This window comes from Nelumbo nucifera, chromosome 2 (genome assembly GCF_055504915.1).
Source record: "Nelumbo nucifera cultivar China Antique chromosome 2, China Antique-T2T, whole genome shotgun sequence".
Lineage (NCBI taxonomy): Eukaryota > Viridiplantae > Streptophyta > Magnoliopsida > Proteales > Nelumbonaceae > Nelumbo > Nelumbo nucifera.
Window position 1 is genome coordinate 57,306,396 of NC_142650.1, and position 23,157 is coordinate 57,329,552.

Here is a 23,157-nt window from a genome sequence, read left to right on the forward strand (position 1 = left end):
AGTCTTCAAGTATCTGAGGATTCTTTCCACTGCTCTCATATGAGGGGTCTTTGGTGAGTGCATGAATTGACTGACAACATGTACTACATAGGCATGTTTGGCCGAGTAAGGGATAAGTATATCAGTTTTCCTACCAATTTTTGGTACCTTTCCTTATCACAATATTCCTCACCCATTGATTCTTGTAATCCATGGCTTGGTTCTATTGGAGTGTCTGCTGGCCTGCACCCCATCATGCCTGTTTCCTCTAGGAGATCTAGCACATACTTTCTTTGACATATGTAGATTCCTTCTCTTGATCTAGCAACTTCAATTCCAAGAAAGTATCTCAGATTTCCCAGGTCTTTGATCTCAAATTCTGAAGCTAAGAACTCCTTCAGCCTCTTCATCTCTCTCACATCATTTCCAGTAATCACCATATCATCCACATACACAATGAGTGCTGTAAGTTTGTCATCCTGTCTCCTTGTAAACAATGTATGATCTGCACTGCTCTGAGTGTACCCTACTTTCTTCATGGCCAAACAAAGTCTCTTAAACCATGCCCGGGGAGATTGCTTCAAACCATATAATGCTTTCCTTAGTTTACATACCTTCTTTCCAACATCATATCTAGGTGGGGGTTCCATGAACACCTCTTCATGAAGATCACCATTTAGGAAGGCATTCTTCACATCCAGCTGATGAAGTTCCCAAGAGAATTTTGCTGCTAGTGACAATAGAACCCTGATTGTGTTGAGCTTTGCTACTGGGGCAAAGGTTTCCTTGTAGTCAATTCCTTCCTTTTGTGTAAACCCCTTTGCCACGAGTCTGGCCTTGTACCTCTCAACTGACCCATCTTCCCTGTGCTTTACTGTGAATGCCCACTTGCACCCAACAGTGCCTTTCCCTTCTAGCAGGTCCACCAATTCCCATGTCCTTGCTTTCATTAGGGCTTTCATCTCCTCATTCATGGCTTCTTTCCACCTTGGATCAGATGCCGCCTCTGAATACCTGGAAGGGACACATACAGAGGAAAGAGCAGACACAAAGGAATGATAGGCAGGGGATAAGTGTGAGTAAAAAACATAATCGGCTATGGGATGCCGAGTGGTACAAGAACGAACAGGCTTACGGAGAGCAATAGGAAGATCCAAATCTGAATTGAGTGAATCAGAATTACCTTGGATTGCAGAGACAGATTGATCTGAGTTCAACTGGTTGCAATCATGAGGTTGAGGGGCCTTCTTCCTTCTACTGTATGTAAGTATCTCTTTCTCTTGTTTACTGGAACCTTCAAAAGTATCAGCCGAATCTGGAGAAGCAACTGGCACAGTGAAAGTCTCACTAGGTTGACCTGGAATGTTATAGCTAGTAGTAGTAGAAGGTGCTGAAATGGGAACAAAAAAGAAGGGAGAATGAGAATCCTCTTCCAACCCACTACTCTCCCCCTGAAGAGGATTCTGAGAAGACCCGAAATAGGATTGAGACTCAAAAAAGGCTACATCCCTGGTGACATATTTTTTCTTGGAGACAGGATCATAACACTTATACCCCTTCTGCGTAGGAGAGTACCCCAAAAATATTCCCTTTGTAGCCTTAGGATCCAGTTTGGTCTTCTTTGGATCTTTCACATGTATGAAGCATGTACAACCAAAAACCCGCGGGGGAAGAGGAAATTCTGGAAGAGTGGGACACAAAACAAAGAAAGGGGTCTTCATACCCAGTACCTTAGATGGCATCCAATTTATCAGGTATGATGCAGTGAGAACAGCTTGAGACCAATATTGCTTGGGCACATTGTGCTGGAAAAGAAGGGCTCGAGCTGTCTCCAATAGATGTCTGTTCTTGCGCTCAGCGACCCCATTTTGCTGAGGGGTGTAAGCACACGATGATTGATGTAACATGCCTGCATCTTCCATGAATGAGTTCAGGGATCTTTCAAAGTATTCAGCTGCATTGTCTGAACGGAATTGCTTGATCTTTTTATCAAATTGTGTTTCAACCATCTTGCAAAACATCATAGTTATCCGGGGAACTTCTTCACGTCCTTTCAACAGATAAATCCAAGTGCACCGAGAATAATGGTCAATAAAACTGATGAAGTAACGGAAGCCATCAATGGAAACAATGGGTGAAGGACCCCAAACATCAGAATGAACCAAGTCAAAAGGGGCTTGAATTTCATTACTAGAAATTGGATACATTGATCTACATTGTTTTGACATTTGACACACATCACAAATTAAACTCTGACTCGAAATGCCCTTACATAATTCGGGAAACAACATTGCTAAGGAAGAAAAGGACAAATGACCTAGCCTAGCATGCCACAAGTGCAGCCTAGCTATTGACTCCACACTCTCCGGACTAGTAGTAGAAGCTTGCATGGCTGAGCTGACATCTTCATCAAAGTAGTAGAGGCCCCCATACTCATGACCACTCCCAATCGTTTTCCTCGTCAATCTGTCCTGGAAGACACAATGAGAAGGAAAGAAAGTTATACTGCAGTTCAAGTTTTTTGTAAGCTTTGAAACAGACAACAGATTTGAGGTAAGACTAGGAACATGTAGGACTGATTTAAGAGAGAGATCCTTGCTTAGGTCAACCACCCCCTTTCCAGAGATGGTGGAGAGGGACCCATCAGCTACTCTCATCTTATCCTGGCCAGACAACAAATGATATGTGGAGAATAAGGAGGACATGTGTGTCATATGGTCAGTGGCTCCGGAATCAATCACCCAAGAGGTAGAATTAATGGAACTAGATGCACTAAATGCAGAGGCTGTACCTGATTTGGCAAGAGAGGTGGAAGCTAAAGAATTGTTCTTCAGACGGGCTAATGCTCGACTGAGAACCTCTACCTCACTAGCTGTGAAGCCCAAAGTACTTGGTCCAGAGGAGTCGGCATCCTGCTTTGCGGTGGAAGATGACACTGTCTGAATACTCTGTGAGTTGTCACTACTGTTGTTGGTGGCAAGATTCCCACTTGCTGTGTGGCCCTTCTGTTGCCTTTTGTCCTTTCTTAGAGCAGCTGGCTTCAGATGAGGGTACAGGACCCAACATTTCTCCTTTGTGTGTTTCTCACCACCACAATGTGTACACTTGAGGGACTTCTTGTCTGAAAATCTATTCCCCTTAGTGGAGACTAAGGCTGAATGTTCTCCAGGTTGTTCTGTTGACTGTGTCTGGGAGTCAACTTGCATCTCCTTTCTCCTTACTTCTTCATTCCTCACCAGGTAGTAGACATGGTGAAGCTCAGGTAATTCATCTCTCCCTAGAATCTGTGACCTTATACCTTCATATACAGGGTCAAGACCCGCCAGAAACTTGAAGGCTCTGCCCTCCTCAATCTGCTTATCATGCCTCTCCTTATCATTAGCATTTTCCCAATCCAAAATCAAATGGTGGTCAAGCTCTTCCCAGAGGCCTTCCAATGTTGCAAAGTAGGTTGCCACGGACATGTCTCCTTGCCTTAGGGCTGCAATGTCTTGGTTCAGCCTGTAAATTCTAGCATTGTTCTTTTTCTGGCCATATGTCTTAGATACTTTCTCCTAAATTTTAGCAGCTGTGGGGAAGTGATGAACAGTTCTGGCCACCCTAGGAGTCATAGAGGCCAGCAACCAAGACATGACTGTGGCATTTTCCTTACGCCACACGGTGTATTCAGGACTGCCAATTTCTGGTTGTTTCTTGTCTCCATCCAAATAGCCTGTGAGGTCACGAGAGGTAATGAACAGCATTGCTGAGACAGACCACTCTCTGAAGTTATACTCATCTAGCAGCACACTTGTAATCTGCAAGCTGTGCAGATTAGGGTTTTCCAGGTTTGAGGACCTTGTAACAGGTCTGTTATCTCTAGAGGAAACTTCACCGGATAGTGAGGACATCTTGACTTCAGTCCAGGAGTTGTTCACAGTGCTGTAGTTGATTCTGTTTAGGACTGGCCGAAGTGGTTACAGTGTTCACCGTGCTGGTAGAAGTGTTCACAGTTCGGGTACTGAACCAGTTCAGTACTGATAACCGAAGTAGCAAGTACAGGGCTGCTAACTGAACCAGTTCACAGTGCTGTTTAGGACTGGCCGAAGTAGCAAGTACAGGGCTGTAGCTGAACCAGTTCACAGTGCTAGTAACTGAAGTTACTTCAGTTAGGGCTTGTTGTGCAACTTGAAGTAACTGTGCAGTGCAGTAACTGAAGTTCACAAAGTAGGACTGATAACCAACCTGAAGAGAATCTGTAACTGAAGTTACCACAGTTCTGCCCAAGTCTTGCTGGGGCACGAAGCTGCAACTGTAGAGAAGGCTAAGTCTTTACCACTTGTTCTGCGCAAGTCTTGCTGGAGCACGAAGCTGCAACTGTAGAGGAAGCTCTCCCTCTTTCGGCTAGTGCTAGGACTGCTGAAATCAGTCCTCAACTAGGTCTGTCCTATACAGACCTCTCTTAGTAGCCCAATAGCTACTCTTTGCTGGAGATAATCTAGTAGGACATCTACTTCTGGGTCTTACTTCTCTTGAGTCCTACAACCAAGAGAAACCCTAGGTTCGAACTTGCTTTACTCTCTTACACTCCTAGGTCTTCACTGCAACAACCCAGAAAAGGAAGAGAGAAGATGAAAAGACAGCAAGAGAAGAGAGTGCGCCTGCTGAAACCAGGAAGGAGCTAATGCTCTGATACCATGTAATCTGAAGTGCTATACTCGAAGTAGCAAGAAAGAAAAGAGAATGACAGAAAAGAATAGAATGTCGAACTGTACTAGCCAGTCGACCAGTTCTTTATTTATAGATGAATATAGTACAAGGTACAAGAAATTACTGGGATGCCCCTGATTAGTGATGGGACACCCAGATGACTTAAATCATTAAACAGGATTAGGCCCATTAACACAAGCCCAGTTACAAGATAAGTTAAACATAAGAATGGGCTAATAAGAACACTTATCAGCCGAACATAACTCTAACATTCTAACACTACCTAGGATCTGGACTCTGATAGATTCATATGTAGGGTTCAAACAATGTAAGAAAGCAAACACTCTCTATTGGGAGACGAGTTTTTTGTACAGTTTTGCATCTTCATCACACTTCCAGTCCACGCTTTGATAATGATCTAACTCCTTCCAGACAGAGGTCAAGTCTGAGTAGTACATAGATAGACACCTCTCCCCCTGTTTACAAGTAGACGATTCTGCCTGTAGCTGGTAGATTTTTGCATAGTGTCATAGTTCCGAATATGTTGAATTTGCTTGTTCCCAGATCTCATTTGCCGTTTCAACCCACATGAAATTCCTTCTTATTTGAAGTTGCATAGAAACCAAAAGCCAAGACATGACCATGCTGTTTTCCTGGTTCCATCTATCATATTCAGCACTCTCAGAATATGGTTCTTTGATTCTCCCATTGATATAACCTATCTTTCCCCTTGCAGTGATGTACAGCTTGATCCCTCTTGACCACTCTAAATAATTTAAACCATCAAGAGGAATAACAGCCATGGGAAAGGATAGGTCCACACCCCTACTCATTCCATTCAGCATTGAGGAAACACCGGATGTAGCAGAATCTTCACCACTCATGATTTCAGATTAAAAAACAACTCTTAAATGGGGTACGCAGCCTTAAAGAAATTCAACACTGAGGGAGAACGAAAAAAAAAATTTCTTCAGAAACACACCTCCTTTTGTAAAAACACAGGTGTTGTTACAGCACTAACAGGTCATCCCTTGACTTACAAGTTCAACACAAGTGTTGCCATAGTGCACACAGGTCATCTCTTGACCTACGCATCAACAGGACTGCTGTTACAGCAAGTACTGGTCACTTTCTGACCTTCAGTTCACCATAAAAGCTGTTGTTGCAGCACACAAGAGGTATTGGTCACTTTCTGACCCTTAGTTCACCATAAAAGTTTCTGTTGCAGCACACAAAAAGGTCCTCACGACCTACAGTTTCACAGGGATCAGTCGACCCCACAAAAAAGGAAAGAAAGAGGTGCTGATCACCTCACATCCAATCGGCAGACCTAGTATAGGTTCTGCCCTGGCACACGACCAGAAAAAAAGGTAAGAGAGAGAGAGAGAGAAAAGTTACTTCAGTGTGTGAGGTCTTCAATCAGCCGAACAGCAGATGAGGGCGGAAGATCTGGAAATCTGGTGCGAAGAAGAAAAAAACTGTTCACTCGACTTCTCCTTTCAGATTTGATAGTCCCACTCTGATACCATGTTATGCAGGAGAGAAGAATGGAAGAAGAGAGAAAAGAGAGAGAGAAGAGAGAAGAGAGAACTGAGAGCAAAAGATACTGCTGGTGGCGCAGCTTTTTTAATATATCTACTAGGGTGACAGCAACTAAAATAAAAAAGAGTAAAAGTACAATAGTACCCCTGCAGTACTATACATAGGAAAAATAACAGCTGTTAACAAAAAACACATAGAGTTTCAAGCAGAAAGGCATTTCTTCACCTTCAACACATAGATAAAGCAGATATTTAAGAAAACTGTTTTCTAAAAATGATGCATCATAAATAGAAACTTTGCATCCAAATAAAGCAGCAAGACTGGATATATGGAAGAAACAAATGAAATAATTTGAATTCCAATAAACATCAAACCACTGGGTAGAGTACATGAACCATCACCCATAAATTCCACTATTTAGTTTTTTAGAGGAAGACACCATAAGCCTTTGATTTTCATTAGACCTACAAAGATAAGACAATACCTAAGCATGGCTTTAACCGGCCATCTAAAATACAGGGTTACCAAAAACCTTGATTCAGAATACAGTAATATGATTCAAGAAATAACTACCAAAAAGAACAAAATAATTTTAAAAGTCAGAGTGAGAGTTGAACCTTATAATTTACACAAGTCCAACAAATTCAATCAAGTTTTTAAAAAGATAAAGGCGGAAATGATAGGACGTGTACATCTCTTATGTTTGCCACTCAAAACAATCTTTACAAATGATTGAGAAAAGTAATCTTGCAATAACGCAACTCCATGCTGTAATGCCTATAGACATGATATAAAATAGATAGCATGAGGCTGCAACCAAGTTGCTATTAGGGAAATCACAAACATCCATCTGTAATCACATGTTCCTTCTAACACCACCATGTTTATGAACCCTAGGATAGAAATAGGGCTATAATTTGGTCAGATCCAGCAACATCCGAATCTGATCTAACTAATGGAATCTTAAATCTGAATCCAATCAGATTTGGGAATCGTGGATTGGATTCAGATTTAATCCGACTTTGCTTCATGTTTTTCATAATAAATAAAGAAATAAAAAAATTACTTTTTAACTTATATATTTAATAAATTAATATAAAGTTATAAATATAAAATATTGAAGTTATTATATATAAATTTATATATAGTATATAAAACCACATATTGTTATATTTATATATAATTATATTATATAAATTTTATATATTAGATCAATATTATATTATAAAAAATATTGGACTCTGATTTTAATCAGATTGGATGTCGGATCTGGTATTGGACTTTCAGAGCCTGTTGACAGTCCTAGATAGAAATAGATATTGATTCAGTAATAGCTATGATATATCAGCAGAGAACTCCAAAAGTTAATTTTAAAATTGATTGGGAATAAGCTAAGACTTGGCACTTTGGTGTACTTTTCTTATATCAATAGTATAACAAAAAATCTAGTTAGTGGGAACCTTAATGAATCTTAGGAATCGTCCTCTATTGATATACAGGTAAGAATGGAATATCAAGATTTAAAACATAATTAGAGGGAACACCACTACTTCTGAAACTAAGTCCTGTAAAACAGCAAAATATGAAGAAACTACTCACAATAAACTCAAAAATAGGGATCATAATACAACTAGCCAACATAAACTATAAAGGAAAAAATTGCAACATTAATCAGAATCTTTTGACCAGGCCAAATAATTGCAACAAAGCAAATCATGGTCCACTACCTATACTTTTGTTTCCACTATTATGAAAAAATGGAAGAAAACTACTAACCTGAAAACCATTGGACAATAATCTTTCCACTTAAAATCTTCTGATCGGTGAGGGGGTGTTAATTGAGATCCTTCTTTAGGAAAGCTCATCCAAAAGCTTGCTCGTGGACCAAAGTCTGATGTCCGAACTTCTCGTCTTTGTATTGGTGTTATTTTCCCAACAGTGTATCTAACCATATACTGATACATTTTCAACATAAATATATCTATGGAAAATCAAATGATACCAAATCATGTTTATAAAGAATTTATTCTCCAAATAATATGAATGAATATATGCACTACATGATTCTTCTTCAAAACAACAATGCAAAGGAAGCTATGATATTTAGGGTTGCAAATAGGGTACCTAATTTGATGGAGTGACATGCATAGGGCCAGGTCAAAAAAAAAAAAAAAAAAAAAAAGCCCAACCCAGGCCCAATTGGGTTAGACCCCTAATGATATTCAAATTCAAAAGCGACTAAAACCAACAAACAACTGAGAAAGATGAGAATCACAGATGAGTAGTGCAGTAAGAAATACAATTTACTTCAAGTTTTAAACTTTGAACTGAAGCAGGGAAATATTTTAAGATGGATTTGTGTGCCTAAATAGGCAAATGAAGTTACTAGTAACTCATGCATAACGTCTATTTACTGATTTTAATGACTTGTTAATAGTTTCTTTTTTCTATCTCTACCAACAAAAAAGAAAAAGAATTAAGGCCTATTAGGACATGTTTCTTCTTTTTGTTTTTTCAAATTCTACATCTCTAATAGTCTAATCCTTCGATTTCCTGTGCCTTTCTTGATTTAAAAAACTTAGTAAAAGAAGGGCAACGTCAATTGGCATAGTTGCTTACATTAAAATGATTCTTAAATTGTAAAGTTAAAAGGCTGTGGTTAGCCAGTGTAAAGCCAGATGTCTTGGTTCACCATGAAGCTAACACCACTGGAATAGTGGAAGGAAATGCAAAACAGTCAAAGAGTAATAAAGATCAGGAAAGTGAAAGCACCTGATTCCAAGCTGCAAACTGAGCATCAGATCATAACTCCTGTGACCTTTAATGATTGCCTCACCAGGCTGTTTGACCTCCTTTGCAAGTTTTTTCTGCCTCCTTCTTATCCTTCTGGATGATGACAAAAAATTATTTAAGACAACCTCACTGATGAGAACTCCTTGCATATATTCCCGCTCTAGGACTGGAGCATTCATTTCACTCTCTTTCTCATCACCTTCTAAAACAGATCCTCCTGAATTCAATGATAAATCATGTCCAATCACTTTTTCAATAGATACCTCAAGGCTCCACCGTCTTTCCAAGTAATAATTTTTGGAGTGAGATTGGCCCAAACTTAGAATATTTCCTTTAGAGATTTTATTAGATGAACCACGCCATGATCCATGGTTTGTGTCTACTTTGACAACCCCCATATCAACAGAAGAAGCATGGTAAATGTGTGAGCCATGGTTTTGCTTTCTCAAATCTGGTAATAACCCTCTCTTTCTCAGAGCATTAAGGTAGAGCTCTTGTACAGCTGGAAACCTACTACCCTTTGGATAGAAGGTTCCTGTTCCATCCTTCAAGCCCTTGGTCCAAGTTCCAACGTAGCGACCACCATTTATCCACGTATACATTCCAAATCCATGCATCATACCATCCAACCAATTTCCTTCAAATGAGTCCCCATTTGTCCAGGTAAGAGTTCCTTTTCCAGACATTTTCCCCCCTTTCATGTTACCCAGATAAACATTTCCATTAGCCCAGACATATTTACCAGGTCCTTCTATAGTTCCCTGGATCCAGAAACCTTCATAGACATCTCCATTTGGATAAGTCTGACATCCTAACCCATGTTTAAGGTTCAACCGCCAGCGTCCCTTGTAGACAATTTTATCTGGTCCAGAGTATGTTCCCATACCATGCATATAACCACCAGAAAATTCACCCTCATAAATGGCACCAGAAGGCCATTGGATCTTTCCATTTCCATTCCCCACCCCCCTTCTCCACTCACCCTCATATATGCAACCATCTGACCACACATACTCCCCTGAGCCTTCTGGCATATTACCCTGCAAGGATCCAGAATAAGATTCTCCATTGGGAAGTAAAAACTCACCGATTCTGAAGACAGTGGTGTCAAAAGATGAATGAGGTACTTTCCCATTGGTTTTGTCATCTAACGAAATAGCATCAAGAGATCTAGTCCTTTCTGCACATGAAAGTGCTCCTGCAGCATTACCAACAAGTACCACAGGGCCAGACATGCATAATGTCTAAAAGGATTCAGTCACTTAGTAGCTGATATGTAAAAGGTTACCACATAAGCTGAAAAGACAAATTAGAGATGCCATATAGCATTTTAGATGGAAACTACAATGATTTCCTAAAATCCTCTCATTCTTCAACCTGATCAAATAGAAAAAAAGAATAGAGTGAGGAACAGAAACAAATATGCTTCTGCTTCTGAAATTCAAACTAATAAAAATGCCAAGAACCACATCAAATGAATGAAAAATACCAATAAAAACCGAAAAGAAAAAGGAGTGTCCCCACCAAATATGCAATATATAATTAAATATTGTTTCCTAGAACCACTAAAGTGAGCTGATTCCTAATCCAAGTGCCAGTAACCACAATAATTGAGTGAACTGTAGGACTTATGCAAGGATCAAATTTTACTTGCATTTCCTAGAGAAGGGATTATATCATTAAATTTTGATACACTCAGTACTTCAAAGGGAACAATTTATTGACTAGATACTAGAATATGCTTGGATTTTCCAAATCATATCATCTCCCTCATTCCCTCCATTATAACTGTTAGAGCTAGCCGAATAAGGGTAGATTAGTCATTTTATTTCTGTTATGTGCTTATGTGGCAGTTTTAATAGAGACTTCCTGTCCCATACTTAAGTGGGGGCAGTTTAGTCTTTGTACTACTAATTAGAGGCTAATCCATATTAGGGTCGACTGATAGGGTTTAGGCTATCATGTTCGACTGTTCTCTTCTTCTTCTTCTTCTTCTTCTTCTACTGCTCTTCTCCTGGTTCGTACTGTAGCTACAGGACAAACATGGTATCAGAGCAGGACGTTGCTCTCTAAATCTCTTACCCTGCTCCTCTCTGTTCGTGACCTCATTTTTTTTCTTTCTTCTTTCTGGGCTGAAAATGGAGAACACAGATTCGACCTAGGCCTGAGAACACTTCAGTCCTTCTTCCTCTGCGCAGAACTTGACTGTTTTTCAAGAAAAAAAACAACTTCAGAAGTGGATGGTCAACTGAAGCTCTCCATCGGAGGTTGGTTACCTTTTTTCTTTTGTGCTGTTGGTATTTCTGGGTTGAAAGCCTTCAAAATCTGTTTGGACTGATCAGAACCTAGAGAACTAGGTTGTTTGTAGCCTTGTTTATTGGAAAAAGGTCCAAGGAACAGGCTGTGTTTACAGTGGCCGAATGGTGTAAGGGTATGTTTGACCCTTTTATGTGGGTCTGTAGTTGTTTTGAAGCCTTTGTTGGTCACAAGTGACCTGAATTGAATGACAGGTTACTGCAGTGGCAGTAGTTGATGTTTTCTTTGGACTTGTAGTGCCCTCTGAAAAGGTCAGACAGATCTGTACCATGTGTGACAGCTATGGTTGTGTGGTGGTGCTTGTGATGCTCAATCTCTATTGAGCAGCTTCAGGAGGGCTTGTATGTGGTCAGTGAGTTGCTGAATTAATGTCAGTGTGATTCATGGTTTTGTGAAATTAGTAGTGGTGTGAACAAGAACAAAAGTTTGTGTACCTATCAACTGTGTTTGGGGACGGCTGTAGTGTCTGGGACATCTGTGTGTTTGGGGACTGATTGATTGTGACTGGTTGTGAACAGTGGTGATTGATTGTGACTGGTTGTGAGCCTATCATCTGTGTTTGGGGACTGCTGTAGTGTCTGGAACATCAAACTCCTGACAGCAGTACTTAGTTGGCGACTAGGAATTCAGATTAGAGGTAGCATTGGAAGAGCATCATGGCAGCAACTGAAGATGGTTGTAGTGATCAGAAACCTAGTGTGGTGATTCCCTCTGACTATCTGGGCGTGCAGATGACTTCAATTAAACTTAATGGTGAGAACTATGTACCATGGGCCAAGTTAGTGGAAGTTTTTCTCAAGGCAAAGAGGAAAGTGAAGCATGTGAAGGAAGATAAACCACCAGCTGACTCTTTAGGGTTTGATGACTGGGAATAGGAAGATGCTCAAATCATGACATGGTTATGAAATAGTATGGAACCCAAAATAAGTGCTAATTTTATGTTCTTAGATACAACTAAGGACATATGGGAACATGCCAAGAAGCTTTATTCTGGGCAGGATAACACTACAAGGGTATATCAGCTCTATCAGGAGTATTTCGATCTGCAACAAGGGAATAAAACCCTAGAAGAGTACTATGCCAGTATGAAGAACCTCAGAAATGAACTCAATGTATATCATCCCCTCACTCCAGATGTTAAGGTTCAACAACAACAAAGGGAACAACTAGATGTCACTAGGTTCTTAGTGGGGTTGAAATCAGAATATGAACCAGTTAGGGCCCAAATATGGGAGGCTCTACTCTTCCTACACTTGAGGAAGTTTTTGCACAGCTTTGTAGGATTTCTTTGGGACCTACAGAAAATCCCACACAGTCTGACAGATCAGCATTTGTGATAGCAGAGGAGGTGGACGTGGTACTAGAGGGGGAGGACATGCCTCCCGAGGAGGTCGTAGTGGTTCTGTATTTGGCCGTGGTGGTGGTCGTGACTTAGGGGGAGGCCGTGGTAAAGGAAAAAGTAACTCTACAAGGAAGTGTACCCATTGTGGCAGGGACGAACATTCAGTGAATTTCTGTTATGATCTCCATGGCCCTCCTTCTACATGGGCCAATCATGCAGTAGCTGGTGGGGTTGATGTCAGTGATAACCAACAGGTAGATCTAATACCTTCCACATCTACATCTGTTTCCGGGAAGGAGATTGTGAGTGTACCACGTGATGAGTATGAGAGGTTCCTCCAGGCTACTTCACAGCATACTATAGCCACCCTTGCCCACTCAGGTATAGCTTGTCTGGCATCCAAACCCTCTCCTTGGATTATTGACTCTAGAGCCTTTGATCACATGACTGAGACTCCAAGTGTGTTCTCTTCTGTTGGAAAACGTGGGGTTACTGGTGCAGATCTAAATTTGGTAGTTGTGTAAAAATAGAATTGTATATATTCCTAGGATTGATTTAGAAAGTTTTTCTTTCTATTTCTTTCTTTCTATTCTTGTACTTTCTATTTTCTTTTCTTTCTATTTTTCTACTTTCTATTTTCTTTTCTTTCTATTTTTCTACTTTCTATTTTCTTTTCTTTCTATTTTTTTCTTCTTTCTATTTATTGCAGCAACTTACTGTATAAATATGCCGATTGGCAATAGAATGAAATACATTAGTATTCTACCATTCCAAAACAAGGTATCAGAGCTCTAGGTTTGTCAACCTTGAGATTTTTTCGACCTTCATTGCCAGTTTTTCGTGTTTTTCTCTTCTGGCCTTCAGTGTTGATCTGTAACTAGAAGTGTTCTTTTATTCTCCTTTATTCCGACCAGTTCTTCCCTCCTTTATTCTCCTTTCCTGTTGGCCTTATTTTTCCTCCATTAACAATGTCCGACATGACTGCAACAAGTGCTCCCGTCCAAACCGATGAAGGAGCAACAAATTCTCATCCTCACAATGGTGATTTGCAGAATATTCAAACAACATATAGACTGAATGGCCAGAACTACTTGAAGTGGTCACAACTAGTGCGTACCTATTTGAAGGGAAAAGGAAAAATTAGTCACCTTGGAACAGGGCCAAAGTTGGGCGAGCCAAATTTTGATGCTTGGGACGAAGAGGACTCCATGATTATGTCATGGTTGTGGAGTTCAATGACACCCGAGATCAGTGATACTTGTATGTTTTTCCCTCTGCAAAGGCTATTTGGGATGCTGTCTGACAAACCTATTCCAAAGCCCATGACACTGTTCGTGTCTATGAGGTCAAAGTGAAGACAGTGGTGACCAAACAAGGGAGCAGAAGTGTTACAGAGTATGCAAATCTGCTGCAAAATTTATGGCATGAGCTTGATCATTATCGGGTTCTTGAGACAAAGTGCCCTGATGATGTTGTGATCTTGAAGAATTTTATTGAAAGAGATAGGGTGTATGATTTTTTGGTCGGACTGAATGCTGAATTTGATTAGGTCCGAATACAAATTCTTGGAAAAGAAGAAGTGCCTCCATTGAATGAAGTCATAGAGCCCTTGTCAGAGCTGAGGAAAGCTGCCATGGAATCATGCTTGAGCTAAAGATCCTGAAGGCTCAGCCATGGTGGCAAGGGGAGGAAGTTACAGTGGTTCAAAGGGTGAGAACAATCACAACTTGGCTCGTGACACAACTACCCATGACTCTAACGATAACCTCTGGTGCACCTATTGCAAGAAGCCCAGACACACAAAAGATCGGTGCTGGAAACTTCATGGGAAACCTCCCACATCCAGCAAGGAATGGGGAAATTGAGGAGTTTCAAAAGGAGTTCAACAGGCCCATAATGTCTCCACAACCCTGCAGCAAGAACACTCAAGTCAGGGACCATTTAATGATGAAGAAACTGAAAGGCTAAGGAGCTTCCTGAAATCCTTGAAACCAGGAAGTGGTTCTACCTCTCTTGCTCTCTCAGGTGAGTCTTTATCTCTAGGATTACATGCCTCGGCTAGTGTTTTTCCATGGATTCTTGATTCTGGAGCTACTGACAACATGACACCCTCTTGACTACATTTTCTCACCTATACACCCTGTCCTAGTAATAGAAAAACTTTTGTTGCTGATGGTTCTTTCACCACAGTGGCAAGGATTGGGAATATTCAAATTACTCCATCCCTATTGCTTAAAAATGTGCTTCATGTTCCTAAGTTATCCACTAGCCTTATCTCTATACATAAACTCACCCAGGATGTGAACTGCAATGTTGTGTTATTTCCTTCTTACTGTGTATTTTAGGACCAGGTTTCGGGGAAGAAGATTGGACTTGCTAAGAAAAGGGATGGACTCTACTACCTTGAAGCAACCAGCAAACCATCTCACACTGTTATGCATGTCACACACGAGTCATTCTTATCTACCTCCAATAAAGATTTAATTTGGTGTCATCACTTCCGTTTCGGTCATCCTTCATTTCCTGTTTTAAAAACAATGCTTCCTTCCTTGTTTAAAGAAATTGATGTTGAAACCTTTCATTGTGATGTTTGTGAACTTGCTAAGCACAAAAGGGTTTCTTTCCCAATCAGCAATAAAAGATCTTCAACTCCTTTTTATTTGATTCATTCGGATATATGGGGCCCTTCTCAAATTCCCAACATTACTGGTTCTAGATGGTTTGTTACCTTTTTGACGATTGCACTAGGGTCACATGGATCTTTCTTCTTAAGTCTAAATCTGATGTGGGTACCATTCTTCCCAACTTTCATAACATGGTCCAAATTCAGTTTGGTGTGAGAATTAAAAGGTTTCGATCTGATAATGCTACAGATTATTTTAATCAGAATTTGTCCCCATTTTTTCAGAAAGAAGGCATTGTGCATGAATCCTCCTATGTTAACACTCCCCAACAGAATGGGATAGCTGAGAGGAAAAATGGCCATCTTTTGCAAACCACCTGAGCCTTTCTCTTTCAAAACCGGGTGCCAAAACAATATTGGGGGGAAGCTGTCTTTACTGCTGCATACACCATAATTAGACTACCATCTAAAGTTCTTGACAACCGAAGCCCAATACAAGTCCTTTCTCAATTCTACCCTGATATTCGAACATCAAATAATCTCACACCAAGAATTTTTGGCTGCACTACCTTTGTTCATGTCCATAATAAGGGAAAATTGGATCCATGAGCAATTAGGTGTGTCTTCTTGGGATATTCCCCAACTCAGAAAGGTTATAAATGTTATCATCCAGCCACCAGAAAATTCTACACCTCCATCGATGTCACATTTGAGGAGGGACAATCCTTTTTCACTCAACTTTATCTTCAGAGGGAGCCCTCATTAATGGAAGATAAGGCCTCGGATCTACTCTCCTTAGATGTATTACCCTCCTCACAGTCATCCAACCATCAAGAATCACATCCCTCTGAGTCACAATCCTCTGAGCCCCACATTCCCGAGTCTCAACAAGAGTCAAACAACCCGACCATTGAACCAAATTCAGACACTGTTAACCCCACCAATGATGTGCATGATGATGTGAGATATATGCATGTTTACTCTAGGAGAAGAAATCCAGATCCTCAACTTGTGCAAGTCCAAGATTCAACTCCTAATCCTGGAACTGAGGGATATGCAGAACCTGAACCTGCACCTTCATAGTCTGAGTATGACCTACCTATTGCACTGAGAAAAGGAACCAGAGAATGTACCAAACGCCCATTGTACCCTTTAGCCAAATCTGTGTCATTCCAAAGATTCTCTAAATCCCATAAAAGTTTTCTAGCCAGCCTTAACACCATTCCAATTCCTAATACTTTAGCCGAGGCACTTTCTAATAAGGGGTGGAGAAAATCCATGAGAGTGGAAATGGAGGCACTAGAAAAGAACAACACATGGGAAGTTGTGGATCTACCAAGAAACAAGAAGACTGTAGGTTGTAAATGGGTGTTCACAATTAAGTACAAATCTGATGGGTCGTTAAAAAGGTACAAAGCACGACTGGTAGCCAAGGGATATACACAGACTTATGGGGTAGACTATCAGGAAACTTTTGCCCCAATAGCTAAAATGAATACAATAAGGGTGTTGTTGTCTTTGGCTGCTAACTATAATTGGGATTTGCAACAGTTTGATGTAAAGAATGCATTTCTCCATGGTGATCTAGAAGAGGAGATATACATGGACATTCCACCGGGTTTTGGAGAAGGCATTAAGGGGAACAAAGTTTGTAGGTTGAAGAAAGCACTATACGGCCTCAAACAATCTCCGAGAGCATGGTTTGGAAGGTTTACAAAGGTGATGCTTAGTACAGGTTACAAGCAAAGTCAAGGTGACCACACATTGTTTATCAAACACACAGCCTCAGGGGGAGTTACTGCACTATTAGTCTATGTGGATGATATAATCGTTACTGGGAATGATATAAAGGAGAATGAAGCATTGAAAAATTTCCTTTCCAGAGAATTTGAGATAAAAGACTTGGGGAGACTAAAGTATTTTCTCGGAATTGAAGTTGCACATTCTAAACAAGGTATCTTTATCTCTCAACAAAAGTATGTTGTTGATCTTTTAAGAGAAATAGGAAATATGGCATGTAAACCAGCTTCCACGCCTATAGATCCCAATCATAAACTTGGAGAAGCTAGCGAGAATGCAAGTGTAGACAAGGAGATGTTCCAAAGACTGGTTGGAAAACTCATTTATCTTGCACATACACGGCCAGATATTGCATACGCTATAAGTGTAATAAGTCAGTTTATGCATAATCCTAAAGAAGTTCATCTGCAGGCTGCTCACCGAATTCTGCACTATTTGAAAGCCAATCCAGGAAAAGGAATTTTATTCAGAAGAAATGGGGGACTGGCTCTTGAAGCATATACAGATGCCGATTATGCAGGATCTCCAGTAGATAGACGGTCCACTTCCAGTTATTGTACCTTCTTGGGAGGAAACTTAGTCACTTGGAGGAGTAAGAAGCAAAATGTAGTGGCTCGGTCAAGTGCAGAGGCAGAATTCAGGGCTATGACACAAGGAGTGTGAATTACTCTGGTTGAAGATAATTTTAGAAGACCTGAAGATTCCACGAGAAGAGCCTATGAAAATATATTGTGATAACAAGTCAGCCATCAATATTGCTCACAATCCTGTTCAACATGACAGGACGAAGCACATCGAAATTGACCGACACTTTATAAAAGAGAAACTGGACAACAAGTTGATTTGCACTCCCTATGTGTCTACAAAAGGACAACTGGCCGATGTACTTACTAAAGGGCTCAATAGTACAGACTTTCGAAGAATTATAGCCCAGTTGGGAATGGAGGATCTCTATTCACCAGCTTGAGGGGGAGTGTTGGAAAACGTGGGGTTACTGGTGCAGATCTATATTTGGTAGTTGTGTAAAAATATAATTGTATATATTCCTAGGATTGTGGAAGGATTGATTTAGAAAGTTTTTCTTTCTATTCTTGTACTTTCTATTTTCTTTTCTTTCTATTTTTCTACTTTCTATTTTCTTTTCTTTCTATTTTTTTCTTCTTTCTATTTATTGCAGCAACTTACTGTATAAATATGTCGATTGGCAATAGAATGAAATACATTAGTATTCTACCATTCCAAAACATCTTCCCTCTCTGAAACTTCCACATCTCAAATTGTTACCCTTGCCAACGGTTCCTCTTCTCCCATTTGTGGTGTTGGTAATGTTGATACGACTTCTCTTTCTTTATCATCTGTTCTATATGTCCTTAAGTTTCCATTCAATCTTATGTTTGTTAGTAAATTAACCAAGACTCTTAATTGTTCTATTACATTTTTCCCTTCCTTTTGTGTTTTTCAAGATTTTAAGACGGGGAAGAAGATTGATGGGGGGCATGAGGCTAGTGGATTGTATTACCTTGACGGTGGTGGATCGTCAGTTGCACTTCAGACTTCATTCACTCCTCTACAGTGGCATTGTCGACTGGGACATCCATCTCTCAAGGCACTCAAGATACTGGTTCCGTCTTTGAGTCATTTGTTGTCTTTACAGTGTGAGTCGCGTCAGTATGGGAAACATTGTCGTGTTCCCTTCAGTCCTAGAGTTGATAGTCGTATGTTGAGTCCTTTTGCTTTGGTTCATTCAGATGTTTGGGGTCCGATTAAAATAGAGTCTTATAATGGTTACAAGTATTTTGTCACTTTTATTGATGATTGTTCAAGGATGACATGGATTTATTTAATGAAAGAAAGGAATGAATTATTTTCCATTTTTCAAAAATTCTATGCTGAAATACGTACACAATTTGGTGTTCCAATCAAAGTTCTTCGTTCAGATAACGGTCGTGAATACTTTCTTACTTCCTTTCAACAGTATTTAGAACAGCATGGCATCGTTCATCAAACTTCATGTGCATCCACTCCTCAACAAAATGGGGTGGCTGAACGAAAGAACCGTCATCTCCTTGAAACTACTCGGTCTATTCTTCATCATATGAGTATTCCTAAACGATTTTGGAGTGATGTTGTACTTACTGTGTGTTTCCTTATTAATTGGATGCCCTCCTTCATTCTTCATGGTCGGTCTCCCTTCTCTATTTTGTTCCCCACCTTGTCTCCCTTTCCATTAACATCCTGCATCTTTGGCTGTGTGTGCTTTGTTCACAATCTGAGTCCTGGGATAGACAAGCTGGATGCACGCTCTATTAAGTGTGTCTTTCTTGGCTACTCTCGTACTCAAAAAGGATACAAGTGTTACAATCATATTACTCGGAAGTGCTATGTTTGTCTTAATGTCACCTTTTTTGAGTCTGTCCCCTTCTTCTCGGGACCTGAAGCATTAGTGTCTCCACCTTTGCTTCCTCTTCCTCTTCCAGTCAATGATCCCATTCCAGGTGTTCCAGTTGGGGTTGACCCTTCACCTCCTCCAGTGCAGATCCCTACTGAACGACCACTGATCCGGCACATGTATACTCATCGACAGACACTGGCTCCTCCTCCAACTTCTACCTTGTCTGTGGATCCTGTTGTTGCTCCTACCCCAGAACCTTCAGGACTTGATCTTCCCATTGCTTTACAGAAAGGTAAACGTAGTTGTACCCTCCATCCCATTTCCAATTTTGTTTCAGTCTCTCGCCTTTTCGCTTCACATCGCCAATTTGTTTCACTGTTATCATCTATTTCTATACCTAAAAATGTCCAAGAGGCTCTTAGCTCACCTGGGTGGCGGCAGGCAATGGAGAAACTCTCTACCCTTCAGCATACTCAAACGTGGGAGCTCAATACTCTTCCTCCTAGTAAGCATGTTGTGGGTTGTAAATGGGTGTATATTGTTAAATACTTTCCGGATGGTAGTGTGGAGCGTCTAAAGGCCAGACTTGTTGCTAAAGGTTATTCACAGTTGTATGGGGTGGACTATATGGAGACCTTCTCTCTAGTGGCTAAGATTGGCTCTGTCCATATCTTAATTTCCTTGGCAGTTATGTATGATTGGCCCTTGTTTCAACTTGACATTAAAAATTCCTTCCTTCATGGTGACCTTATGGAGGAGGTATATATGGAGCAACCACCTGGGTTTGTTGCTCAAGGGGAGGATGGTAAGGTGTGCAGATTGAAAAAGGCAATTTATGGGTTGGAACAATCGCCTCGTACTTGGTTTGGGAAGTTTAGTGAAGTGGTGAAGAATTTTGGAATGAAACAATGCTAGGTTGACCACTCGATGTTCAGCTATGATTTAAAAGCTAGAAAGATTTTATTAGTGGTCTATGTGGATGATATTGTCATAACTAGTAGTGACAAATTGGGGATCGATAAACTAAAGGTCTTTCTGCAAAATCAGTTTCAAACAAAAGACCTTGGGACATTGAAGTATTTCTTCGGTATAGAAGTTGCTAGATCAAGACAAGGTGTAAACCTGTGCCAAAGAAAATATGTTCTTGATCTACTGGATGGAACAGGACTGTTAGGTGCAAAACCGACTAAAACTCCCATGGAGCCTGTTGAGACACAAATAAAGGGAATACAAGTGTACAAGAAAAGGCCACATCAGCCTTTAAAGAATGTAACTAACAGCCAACCACTAGAACAAACTAACTAACAAACTGGACAAGTGGAGAGGCTGGTATAACAGAATTGTAACAACAGTATATAAATAAGGAAAGGAAGCTAGGAGGGGATTATCGATTTGGGAATACAATCTCTCTTTCTCTCTCTCTCTAGATATATATATATATATATATCATTCAGGAGGAAGGCTCCCTCGAAAGAGTCCCTGAGTTAGGCAGTACCTAACAAGTTGGTATCAGAGCCAAGAAGCCAAGCACAAGGTCGTCCGCAATGGAGAACAAAGTCGACAACATGGAAGGAGAAATGCAAAGAATATTGGCTGACGTCAAAGAAATCAAAGAAAGCTTCGCATCCTTGCTTGAACGACCGGCACAGGCACCTCCCGCGCTGAATCAGGAAGAACACAGTGACACCAGTCATTGAAGCGGATCAAGAATAGCAAGAATCGAGTTTCCCATCTTCGCAAGGGGAGATTCCACATCCTAGCTTCTGCGAACAGAAAGATACTTTGATTAGCACGACACACAGGGACTTGATCGTGTTCCATTAGCTTCTGCACACCTGGAAGGAGAGGCGATCATCTGGTACCAGTGGTACCGGCGACGACACCCAAGAGCCACATGGGAAGACTTCACCGACGCCTTAATCATGCGATTTGGAGTCTCGGCTTTTGAGAACTATGATGAAAGCCTCGCTAAGCTACGATAGACCGGCTCCGTCCAAGATTATCATATGGCATTCGAAAGATTAGTTGTGCGCATGCAAGGCTGGCCAGAAAATGCGCTTGTTGGCAGTTTTGTTGGTGGACTCAGGGAAGAATTGTGGCTGGAGGTAAAAGCCATGCAGCCCACCACCGTTCTTGAAGTAGCAGCATTAGCTCAACTACATGAAGACAAACTGAATCGGGCAAGAAGGATTAATCGACCTCTGGGAGCTGCGATCAAACCTGGTATACCGAACCTAGAACCAGGTATCTTGGGTAAACCGGAGACCAAATCAGGAGTAAGAATCACAAGCAAGGATGCCAACTCTGGTTCAGGCCCCGGCTCAGCCAAGAGGTTAACCTGGGTTGAGATGCAAGCCCGACAGGAAAAGGGCCTTTGTTATGCATGTGGAGACAAATTCGGGCTGGGCCATCGCTGTAAGATCCCTCAAGTTTTCTTCCTTCAACATGAAACCGAATATGTCGAGTAATCAACAGACATTGAAGAGCCAATGGACAACCAAGAATGGGGGCAATGGACAAAGGAATACCTAGAAGTATCCCTACAACCCTTGACCGGTCTTGTGTCTTCTCAAACTATGAGAGTAATCGGACTGGTACAAGGGCGCCATGTGTCGGTTCTGATAGACAGTGGCAGCACTCTCAATTTCATTAACCAAACATTGGTCAGACAACTAGGGATTCCGGTCCAACCATGTGCAACCTTCCGGGTGCACGTAGCTAATGGGAGCAACCTGGTGTCTGACAGTATGTGCACAGAATTAAAGATGAAGATACAAGGACATGAGTTCGAGGTAGATATGCACCCCTTGGAAATCAGTGGAGCAGATGTAGTTCTCGGAGTCCAATGCTTAAGGCAACTAGGGCCGGTGATATGTGATTGGGCCCGTCTCACCATGGATTTTCAAGTGGGCAGCTGTCCAAGGGTCCAGGACCCATTAGTCTCGCCTCCCTAAGGAAACAGGCAGCAGACCCAGCCCACGTCATATTAATGCAGATAGACTCCCACGGGAACGACCCCATTCTAGCCCAAGGAAGCAGATCCAAAGAAGGCCGCACACAACTACAGCAGCTACTTCAGAAGTTCACAGTGATCTTCCAAGAACCTAAGGAACTACCACCAAAACGTGCCCATGATCATTGCATTCCATTGCTGCCCGGAACTGCACCCACAAATGTAAGGCCCTATCGTTACCCCTATTTTCAGAAGCTAGAAATTGAGAGGCAAGTGCAAGATATGCTTGATAGAAAAATTATACAACCCAGCCAAAGCCCATTCTCCTCGCCAATATTACTTGTGAAAAAGAAGGATGAGACATGGCGGTTTTGTATAGACTATAGGGCTCTTCACAACATTACTGTGAAGGATCGATTTCCCATACCGGTAATCGATGAACTTGGCAGGGCCACCATATTCTCTAAACTAGACCTGAGATCGGGATATCATCAAATACGGGTCCATGAGGGAGACATCCACAAGACTGCCTTTCGTACACACGAAGGGCATTATGAATTTCTGGTCATGTCGTTTGGGTTGACCAATGCGCCAGCTACGTTCCAAGCCCTTATGAATAACATATTTCGACCCCATTTGCGCAAATTTATACTCGTTTTTTTTATGATATACTTGTATATAGCACTACATGGGACAAACACCTAGTACATCTACAAATCACCTTGGAA

General features: G+C 41.0%; 1 protein-coding gene across 2 annotated transcripts in view; it reads right to left on the reverse strand.

Moving 5' to 3' along the window:
* Positions 1–23,157, reverse strand: part of LOC104587332 (phosphatidylinositol 4-phosphate 5-kinase 9) — a 52,030-nt gene that overhangs the window by 16,598 nt on the left and 12,275 nt on the right. For both annotated transcript variants that reach the window (XM_088896891.1, XM_010244891.3), the window contains exons 2-3: positions 8,983–10,380; positions 7,987–8,154 (exon numbers count right to left, since the gene is read on the reverse strand). In XM_088896891.1, coding sequence (XP_088753017.1) covers positions 7,987–8,154; positions 8,983–10,238 — 1,424 coding nt within the window. In that variant the 5' untranslated portion in view covers positions 10,239–10,380. The remainder of the gene's footprint in view (positions 1–7,986; positions 8,155–8,982; positions 10,381–23,157) is intronic.